Source organism: Capricornis sumatraensis, chromosome 11 (genome assembly GCF_032405125.1).
Source record: "Capricornis sumatraensis isolate serow.1 chromosome 11, serow.2, whole genome shotgun sequence".
Classification (NCBI taxonomy): Eukaryota; Metazoa; Chordata; class Mammalia; order Artiodactyla; family Bovidae; genus Capricornis; species Capricornis sumatraensis.
The window spans coordinates 21,225,995-21,236,472 of NC_091079.1; the positions used below are offsets into that span (position 1 = coordinate 21,225,995).

The following is a 10,478-nucleotide window of genomic DNA, read 5'->3' on the forward strand; positions in this document are numbered from 1 at the left end:
AAGCCAGGCAGAGCCGCCCGGGAGGAAAGAGAAAGGCGGCCCGGCCGGAAGGTCCAGTGCTGGGGGCGGAGAGAGGAGCCTTGTCCTGGGCTGGCTCTGCTCCAGGCTGCCCCATCCAGACCCGCACCCTCATCACGCCTCTCTTTCCCAAGAGCCTGTCACCCCAAGCCACTTGCAGGCCTTGAAGACATCCAGCGTTCCGTGCTCCAGGCCTGTGCTAACACCTGCACGCTCTGAGCAGCTCTGCCCCACCCCCACCCCCTGCTGGGTAGACACGCGTGGGCCTTCAGGTCACGGGCCTTTGGGTCACGGGCAAGGTGGCTGCCCTGGAAAGCGTTACCTGAGCCTGCGGGGCCTCCTGAGAACAGACGCGCCCTTGCGAGCTCCCACCACGTCCTGCGGCCCGGGCACACACACATACGCGCACACAGTGCTCTTGTGTTGCACAGACACACTCTGCGGAGTCCCGGGTGGGGACAGTGAGAGCATCAGCCCCTTCAGCTGGGCGTCCCTCGGGGGCAGGGAGCTCTCCTGAGGAGGGGAGGCTCCCGATATTCTGGCTGCGACCTATGTCCCTGCCTCTCCTCTCCGTGTTCCCCTGCTTGGTACCGAGAGGAAGCCCATGCTCCTTGCAGGAGACACAGAGTCCTCGCCCGCTCAGCTGCTGGCCACGGGTGACGCCCCACCCACGCCCCACGCCAGGGTCTGTTCCCAGAATTCTCAGCAAGAGGGGCTCATCCAAGGTCAGCGGTCCAAGGTCACATGGGAGGGGGTGGGGATGGCGGCAAGATCGGAAGAGGCGGTCAGGAAGGGCCCTTGTGGCTGGGCCGACGATGCGGAGGTCCCAGGGGTGTCCCAGGGGTGTCGGGGTGTCCCTGACAGCATGGGGTGGTGGGAGGGGCGAGAACAGAGGAAGGGGTGCTTGGCCAGGACACGCTTCAGGGAGCCCAGGTCTCAGGGCTCTCGACACCCCCTGACCCGCCCCATGACACCGGCGGCTGCATCAGGACAGGCCGTCCGAGAGGAGCCTGAGCACTTGGTGCTTAGAGGTACCAAGGCTCCTGGCACCCACGGGCACCTTCTCCCCCGTCTCCAGGAGGGCTGAGGGGAGGGAGGGTGGCAGAGTGCGGGCCAGGCCCAGCACCACCACCAGCTGCACCCCAAGAGCTAGGGCTGGGCGGGCAGAGAGGGGGACAAGCTGACCTGTGGCCCAGGGCGAGCTCCGGGGAGGAGGCTGCCCCGAAACCAGGGCTGGGCCAAGCTGGAGGGACACGTGCACAGGGACTGGAGGAACCCGGAGGGTCAGGGCTCGGGCTGGGGGCAGGGACAGCGTTTTCTACGCTCTGACCTCACTTGCATCTGCCTGGACAAGCGGGCTGGCAGCCCTGACTGCCCAGGGTGTCGCCTACACTGCCTGTCCAAACTCCGCAGGCCAGGCGGCAGGGAGGCTCCGCCGGCCCTGGGCACCAGTTCCAGGGGGCAGCCCCCCACCATCACCCCCTGTCCCCCAGTGACTTGGCCAGGCCACCTGGGCCACGCACGGAGCTCTGAGGCCCCTGCTTGCCAGCTCCTCGGGTCCTCTGCCTCTCCTTCCACCTTGGGGACCCCTCAGCCGTGTCTCAGCTGAGAGTCAGCACCCCAAAACCAGCCACCCCGTGGGGGACGGGGGCAACCTGGCCCTCATCTCGCCATCCATCGCAGCCTCTGAGGCCCTGGAAACCTCCTGCCCTGGAGACCTCTCTGGTCCCGCAGTCACCTGGTCACTCAGCAGGGACCAGTCCGTACCCCCGCCCCCAAGTGAGCCCTGGAGGATGCCCACAGACACCACGGGCAGGGACCCGCTGGAGAGTCAAAGGCGAGGGTGGGGGTGCTATGGGGGATGGGGGGGTGAGGGGGAGGAGGCGTGGGGGCAACAGTGGGAGTGAAGGCTGGGGATGAGACGGCCAAGGGGTGAGCCAGGGTCTCCAGCCACACACAGACGGATTCCACTGTCTAAAGCATTTTATGCTTGTAAAGGCACAGAACATTCTGGAAGGATAAACAGGGACACATTAACAGGAGGACCTGGGGTCTAGGGCGAGGAGATTCCCTCTTCACTCTAGCCCTTTGGGGCTGCTCCCATTGCTTGTCACCTTCCAGGTGCATGCGTCAGGGAGGTCTAACTCTTTGCGACCCCATGGATGGTAGCCCTCCAGGCTCCTCTCTCCAGGGGATGCTCCAGGTAAGAATATTGGGAGTGGGTTGCCATGCCCTCCTCCAGGGGATCTCCCCAACCCAGAGATCGAACCCACATCTCTTATGTCTCCTGCATTGGCAGGCAGGCACTTTACCACTAGCATCCCCTGGGAAGCCCAAGTAGAAACGAATTAATAAGAAAGAGCGGAGGGAATGGTGGTTACAGGCAGGAAGGAGCCTCAGTTCCCGCCACCCTGTGAGCCAGGGGGACACTGGGTACAGGGAAGGCTCCGGATGCTCTGGCAGAAAGGAATCCGAACCGAGGGATCCGAACTCCTCTGTGGCCACGGCCACGGCCACGGCCAAGGGTCCCGGGTCTGCTGCCGCGTCTCGCCCTACAGAAGAGGCCTCGTGCCTCTGTGGCCCAGGCTGGGAATCAGCGGGAAGCTCTTCCCCTCTTGGGCCTTGCTTTCTCAACAACATAGGGCATGAAGAAGGGTTCCCCCAGCACCCTCTGCCCGGTATCTTCAGAGCAATGCCACAGCCCCAGACATGAATGTCCACCACGGTGCCCAGCTTCCAGGGCAGTGCACACTCATATTTTATGCTGTGTTGTGGGTCTGTTTGTGGTACACACTGAAGGGGGTCTTGGGTGGTGTCGGGATGACAAGAGGAGCCTGGAGTCCAGCGTGCTTGTGGGCAGGGGCTGTCCCCCAGGAGCACCTACCATCTCCTCGGCCACTGGGGCAGGTCACCACTTCAGTCTAGGACCACCCCCCTCCCCTGCCATAGTCCCCACCACTCCCAAGACACAGCCCAAGGCCTGCAGCACTCTGGGTTCCCGCCCCCTTCCCTCTGGAGCCCCAGTCCTGCTGTTTATCTCTCCAGCTTCTGCACACGAGCTGCCTACGCCTTACATCTGCCACAGGGCCTTTGCATGGCTGCTCCGGTGTGAGACCATCCTCACCACTCCCACCCCTCTTCTCCTGGTTTAGCTGCCATTCCCCACAGAGGGCTCTGGGAGACCCCTGCCTCTGGCCTCCTGCAGGCTGCTGTCTTCCATCCCAGAGCCCATTCACTGAACTGAGCAGAGTCTTTCCTGCCTTATTCCCACTAGCCTTCACATGGCAGGGCACGCCCTCTGCCTTGCCCAAGCTGCACTCCCAGTGCACACGTGTCCACGTGGGCACCTGTATTTTCACTACGTGTGTGCAGGCTATACACAATGGATCCAGGCCATATGTCTACTCAGAAATCACTGCTCTGACCGGTAGCACAGCCGCAGCCACGCAGGCTGGGGGCCAGAGAGTTCCAGAGGACAGTGGGACAGAGTGGGTCAGCCGGGATGCACTAAGCTAACCAACTCTCTGGGTTTAGGTTTGAGGGGGGCCACCGCTTGCACACCACCACAGGACCTGCCGCAGGTAAAACGTGGTTAGATTCAATCCTGCCATCCCGGGCGCGCATTGACACAGATCTGCTCTGCGCACGCACACACGTGTGGCAGTCTGCGTGCCTGCCCACACAAGCCACCAGTTTGCCGGCCGGACACGCACGTGCACGCGTGGCACACAGGTACCCAAACGCGCTCCTCACGCCCGTGCACCGGGCACGCGGGCACGGCGAGTGCGGGGAGGCGGCTGACTGCGCTCGGGCCCTGACGAGGGAGCCTAGGGCCCGCCGAGAGGCGGGGGCGGCCGTGCTGCGGGGATGGGGCGGGCGCCCGGGCCGCGGACGAGACGGAAGGGGCGGGCAGGCGGCCGGTGGTGCGGGCGCCCTCTCTCGGCCGCTCGGGGCAGCGCGCCGCCCTCCGCCGCCGCCGCCACCGCATCCCGGCGCCCGCCGCCCCGGCTGGAGCTGGAGGCGTCCCCGGGGGGCGGACTCGCCCCCAGGACCCGCTCCGGAGGTGGAGGCCCGGGCCAGGAGGGCCGGCCAGGGGGCGAGGATGCCGAGGGAGGTTGCCTGCACCCTGCCGCTCGTCCGGCCCCGCCGAGGCCGCCTCCTGCCCGGCCCCGAGGCCGCGCGTCCGCAGGCACCCAGCTGCCTCCGGACTCGGCTGGCCGGACGCTGCGGGCCTAGCCCGCTGCGGGCCCAGCGCATCGGATGTCCGGGAGAGCGCCGAGGGCCTGGGCCGGAAGAGCCCCCAGAGCCTCCCCCTCGCCCCCATTTCACGGACGCGGCCACCGAGGCCGGAGAGGGGCCGGAGCCTGTGGGCGAGGCACGGCCCCCCAACTTGGCTGCGTCCCCTCCCGTCCCTGGGTCCCGAGCAGAGCGGCGTGATGCCCAGGGCGGCGAATCCCCTTTTCCGCCCCCGCGAAGGAGCGCGGCGGGGACAAGCTCCCTTCCCCGGGATCGGAGGCGGCAAACTCCGCGCTCGAGCCTCCGCGCCGCGCCCGCCGGCGGAGCCGCGCGCCGCCCTGGCGCATTCCCGCCGGCCTCGCTCTCGGCCTCCCGCCGCCCGGGTTCCGGACTCCCAGGCCGGCCCCCCGCCCCCCAGATCCAGGCGCAACAAGTCTGAAAGCAGCGCCGAGCAAGAGCGAGCGAGCCGGGAGGAAGGGCGCGCGGGGCTGGGCGCTCCGGGATCCCGGCACGCGCAACGTTCGCCTCGGGGGACGCGGCGCGGGCGGCGGGCTGTCCGGACTGATCGGCGGGCGGCCCCCACCCCTTGGGCGGCCCTGACACTGCGCGGGCGGGGGCGCGCCCGGGAGCCCCCACCCCCTCCTTCGTCTGCTTGACCTTGCTGGGGTCCTCAAAGCCGGACCTGGCGGCACCCGGGCGTCCGGACGCAGAGTTTCGCGGCCACCTGCGGGGGCGAGGGAGGCTCTCTCCCTCGACCTCCCTCCCTTCCTCGGCGGCGGCGGGGGTCGCCGAGGAATAGAAGGCTGCAGACTCTAGGAGACGCTATGGCCGCCGCCTCAGACCCCAAATACACGGTATTCCACTTCCGGATATGAAAAGAGACCCCGGCCTCCCGTTCGCCCCCATCCCGCCCGCGCGGCCGCTGCTCGGAGGGGGCGTGTGTTTGTGTCTGTGGGGGAAGGCGCTGGGGGTCCCCTTAGGTCCCGAGGGTGGGTTGGGAGCGCAGATTTCCCAGCCCCCTTCCCAACACGTTTGCCAATTGGCTGCCTGGGGCGGGGGGGTGCGCGCCCCCTGCCCACCCACACACCTGCACACATTTCAACTCCTCGGGAGTTGCTGCGAAGGAATTCTCGGCCCTGACCCCGGGGAATGAAAGGGACGTGACGGGAGCGCGCGGAGGGAAAGGGCGCTGAAGAAGGGGTGGGTTAGGACTCGTCCGGGTCCATCCTGGCTCCCTGCACTCCAAGAAACTTGAAAGCCGAAAATAAAAGTGGGGAGGGTAAGGTGCCCAGCGGGCCAGGGCCGGGGTGCCGGAACAGGCGCTCCCTCTGAGCTGCCTGGGAAGTGACCCAGCGGGAGCCGCCGCACCCGGCAGCGGTCCACGGGCTCGGAGCCGCATCCTCTGACAAGCCTTCCCGGCCACCAAGCTTCGCGGCGATTTTCAGCTCTGCCGTGCCCTCCCGAAGCAGGCCCGAGGTGCGCTGTGCCCTGCCCAGGGGGCCGCGGGGACTAGCGGGAGAGGGCGGCCGGCCGGGCCCAGAGCACCAACCTGCCTGGGAGGGGGCGGGGGTCAGGCTAGTTCCTCGAGGCAGCTGCGCGGCGGCCGACGGGGACCGGCGGCCTCGGCCCTCTGGGAATGGGGACCGAGGAGTGCCCGGCGCCCGGCCTCGCTGCTTCGCGCGGAGAGGGCGCAGGGATGACCCAAAGTTCGGATCCGCTTATCCGCACGGCCTGTCCGAGCGAGTGGAAAAGATCAGAATGGAACGAGTCAGGGCGTTCGTGTGTGTGTGTGTGTGTGTGTAGGGGCCGGACGGTGCTAGGGTAGCCCTCTGACCATCTGGGAGGAAGAGCACCTCCAGGGAATATCCGCCGCCGGTACCGCGTCTACCGGAGGCTGCGAGGGAGAGCCTGTGCGTGCGGGGAGGACATCTCGGGCCCCTACAGGGGTTTAGGGGCTCTGGATGTGATGAGGGGAAGGGGACACACCGGGGTGTCTCTCCTGAACCTACCTGGGTTAGTGTGTGGCTGCGGGGCACCTCTGGGGCTCCAGAGACCCCTGCCAGCGCCCGTGTGGGTCAGGGACACAAGGGGAACGCCTTCCCCAGCCGGCCCTGGCTCTGTGCATGTGACGGGGAGGGCAGTCTTCCTCAGCCTGGCCTGCCACCCCGGCCAGGCTGCGGGTGTGTGGGCTCGGGGGAGCCTAGCAGCGCCGAGGAACCTCTCCCACGTCCAGGTCGCCCCCTCCTCAACCCGCCCGGTGCGGGCGCGCGGAGACCTGCCAGATTCCGTCGCCGCCGCCAGAGGAGGCAGGGGGCGGGGGCGGGGGGGGGGATCCGAGCTCGGAGCGCCAACCTCGGAGCTACGAAGCCCCAAACGGCGAAGTTAGGAAGTCCGGGCGTCCGTCCCTCCCCCGACCCCCTCCCACCATCGCTGCGCCCCCTCTCGCCGCGCCCCCAGTCCCCAGCCCCCCGCCAGAGCCTTCCTTACCTTCCCCGGCAGCAGCGGCCCCGCTGGCGAAGACTTGATCGGGCGAGTTGCAAATCCCCAGGAGCGCCCCGCGTCGCCGGCGGCCGAGCCGGGCGCCCGACCGGAGCGGGGGCTCCTCCTGCCGCCGCCACCCCCGGCCCGTTCCAGGCCTAGCCGAGACGCCCCCAGGAGCACACTCGCCGGCGCGCGCAGGCCCCCTCCCCTCCCCCCGCCTGCCGGCGCCCCCCGGACGCCCGGGAGGTCCGGATGCCCGGGCTGCGGGCGATGCGGGGCGCGCGGGCCCGGGCCCGGCCAGGACGCGGTGCGGCCGCCTGTGCTCCCGGCTCGCCGGCTCCACGCTCGTTCCGCCGGGGCCGCCGCCAACGCCGCGACCGCCGCTCCCTCTCCGGCCGCCGCCGCCGCCGCCGCTCGGCTCCTCTCTCCTGGCCCGCTCCTCTCGCCTTTTTTCCCCTTCCTGAGGGGGGGGCGAGCCGAGCCGAGCCGGGGGCGGGGCGGCGCGGGGAGGGGGAGGAGGAGGCCGAGGACGGCGAGAAGGAGGAGGAGAGAGGCGGGCTCCTTCCCCCACCGGGCTGCCGGCGCTCCCCAATCTCTCGCTCTGAAACTGGATCCCGAATCGGGAGCCAGAGACTGCATTACGGATTACATCAGGCTTTCTAGAGCTTCCAGATCACACATGAGAGGGGAGCGCGAGCGGGGGGCGGGGTGTGGGGGAGGGGAGAGGTGGCGGGGCGGGGGGGTAAGGAAAAACGCACACACACGCGCGCATCGGGGGAAGCCCGGCGCCCGCCCCATGCAGCAGCAACACCAGGAGTTGGGTCTCAGCTCTCTGCCTCTCCCGGGAGCCGAGGAGTGGCTGCCGCGGGCCGACTGGGCGAGTGGACGGACGGGTGGGTGGATGGGCAGGCAGGGCAGATGGATGGAGGGAAGGAAGTTGTACGGGCTTGTGCCCCAACAGGGCGCAGAGGTGCCAGAGAGGACGGGCTGGGTGGAAGGGCGGATGAGGTAAGTGGGCTTCGGTCGAGGAGGTGCGGGAGGGGATGGGTGGAAGGACAGATGCCTAGAGAGATGGGCGATGTGGTGGATGGAAGGGTGGAGGGTGGGTGGATGGATGGAGGAACCAGGTGGAAGAAGATGGGGAGAAGAGGTGGGGACATAACTGGGTGGATGGCACCTGAGTGGAGGGCTGAAGAGATGGCTGGGCCATGCAGCTGAAAGGATGGCGCGTGGATAGGTGCAGGAGGGGAGATTGGATGAGGGAAGGGCAGAAGACAGAGGCCGAAGAACAGACCTAGGACCGTGAGGCTCAAAGGTTGGCGGACACGGGGAGGCCCAGCTTGAACGGCTCAGGTTGTGTTTGCCCAGTCTTTCCTCAGGGGCCTCTGTTCTGAGAGGTGCTGAGGGAGGGGCTTGAGAGAAGAGCCCCGAGGGTCAGAAGCAGCGCTTACCCTGAGGGGCGTCCTCAGTCACTTTGTCCACATTCGTATCCTCCACGCATCCTCCTTTGACTTGGTGACAGTGGGGACATCCCAGTCCCATATGCAGGCTTTGTTTTTCCATAAACTGGGGGAGACGCCCCTTCAGCTGCTTCATCTCTCATCTTAAAGTGACCATAGTCCCCGTTCTTCTGAGGCCTTTGGCCAGATACCCACAGGGGGCCTCCCTAAAATGGAACACAGCATCTTGGAGAAAGGACCTCAGGGAGATTACTTCAGGGTCCTTCTCTACTAGGACGGTTATGCCTCCGAGCCCCTCACTTCTTTTTCATAACTTGTGGTCCACTCTGAATGCAAAATCCTCACTGAGTCTTCCTGAATATGCAATAGTATACACATCTCTCGTCTTAGCCAGCCACCAATGCCTTTGCGGCCCAAGCCCAACATCTGGTCCAACTGTCAGCTTTTTTTAGCTTCTTCCCAGAAGGCTCCATTAGGGTGTCATCACTGTCCCCATCAACCATTAATTCACAGTCGCTTCCACCATTCTCAGCCTGAATGTTAGCATGCAGCCCCACACGGTTCTCCCCATGGCCATCACCGTAACCCCCAAGCAGGACCTCTACAGCACCATCACCGGCCAGGGCACGTGGCTCACCTCATCAGGGGCAGCTCCGTGCAGACCAGTCCCTCTGGGAAGGACAGCCTGTGGACTGAGCTTCATACGGTCATCCTGAAGGGCTGGTCAGAAGAGCTAGGGAGACACGGTCCCCAAGGCAATCGGAAGGCAGAGGAGGCCCCAGGGCAGCTGTATCCCTCCCCCTTCATCCTGGGGAGAGGACCTTCTCCCCAGAGTCTTTGAACTGAGGGAGGAGGCAGAGGCGGTGCCCCTGGGGGGCTGCTGCTCCCACCCTTCCAGGCCCAGACTCAGGGCCTCAGCCTTTGCTTCGCTCTCCTTTCTGCACTTGCAGCCTGTGGCCACCAGGGGGCCTTTGCTGTTGGGCCATGGACCGCGCCAAGGGTGCCGGCAGCTCTGAGTCAGGATTTCAGCTGCCGCTTTGCCACCAGCCCTCCTCGTGCCCACGGAGGAGGGTAGTAGCCACCCCGTGCTCCTCTGCCCTGGGACCCCTGCTGGGGGTTCCCAGGGCAAGGCTTGGGTCCCCTCCACTCAGGCCATCTGGTGCGAAGCGGTGTTACCTGAGACAGGACTTCTCAGCGGGGCCCTGCCTACCCCTCCTAGCCTCCGTCCACTCTTTGTCCTTTCTAGAAAAGGGTCTCCTCACCCCAGTTCCTGATCCAGACCCCAGACGGTTCCCCTCCCAGAGGCAGAGAGGCCGTCCGACCCCTGCTCCTCAAGGAGGGAGCAGAGTCAGCAGGGCCCTGGGATTGCTGCCCAGGGAATTCTACCCACTCCCCAGGCCCGTACCCAGCTGAAGTCCTGAAACAGAGTTGCACGGGCCCCACTGGGGCTTCAGCAGCCCTGTGGCTGCATGTGGACCATGACAGAAGGGGGTGAAGGTTTCTTGCAGCCCAGACATCCCAGGATTCTACACTTCTGAGCCTGAAATTTGCTCCCAGTTTACCTCCAGCATTCTCCACCAAAGCTTGTACAATCCCGATGGCTCACACTGACATGAAGGGCGGGGCCACAGCTTGTAGTAGTCCAAGGTGGCCTCAGCACAGGAGGTTGAAACTGATGGACCCATGCCAGGCCAACCCTACCCAGCCGGGCACGAAGTCCTGGAACCTCTTCACTCAGCCCCAGGGGGAGCATGATATTAAACTTCATGGCCATAAACCAATCCCTGACCACAGCCATCTACTCACTGACCACTGACCCTATTCACACACTGAGCCCTGTGACTGGTCCTACTGTAAGCCCTGACCCTGGTCTCACTGTGAGCCCTGAGCCCAGTCCTACTGTGAGCCCTGAGCCCAGTCCCACTGTGAGCCCTGAGCCCGGTCCCACTGTGAGCCCTGAGCCTGGTCCCACTCTGAACCCTGAGCCTGGTCCCACTCTGAGCCCTGAGCCTGGTCCCACTCTGAGCCCTGAGCCTGGTCCCACTCAGCCCTGACCCTGGTCACATGTTGAAGCCCCAGCCTGGTCCCACTGAGCCTTGTCCTCCTGGCCCTTTTACCCGTTCACCTTCTTATTCCCGAGCCTGAGTGTACACGCTAAGGCATCCCTGAGGAATGAGAAACAGAAGCTTTGTGCGTGCCGGGGCTAGGAGGACCCCCAGTGGAGCAGCAGGAAGCCTACCTCAGGGTCTTATCTGTTTAAAACCATTCTCACACAGGACCGGC

The 10,478-nt window shown here is 65.9% G+C and overlaps 1 protein-coding gene across 1 annotated transcript; it reads left to right on the forward strand.

The window, feature by feature from the left end:
• The first annotated feature begins 4,120 nt into the window (after positions 1-4,120).
• Positions 4,121-4,693, forward strand: LOC138088757 (uncharacterized). Its single transcript, XM_068984086.1, has one exon. It carries the CDS (start codon positions 4,121-4,123, stop codon positions 4,691-4,693), a length of 573 nt encoding a protein of 190 aa, XP_068840187.1.
• Positions 4,694-10,478: the final 5,785 nt, after the last annotated feature.

Coding starts and splice junctions, on each gene's coding strand:
- LOC138088757 (XM_068984086.1), top strand. CDS start 4,121: ATGCCGAGGGAGGTTGCCTGCACCCTGCCGCTCGTCCGGCCCCGCCGA.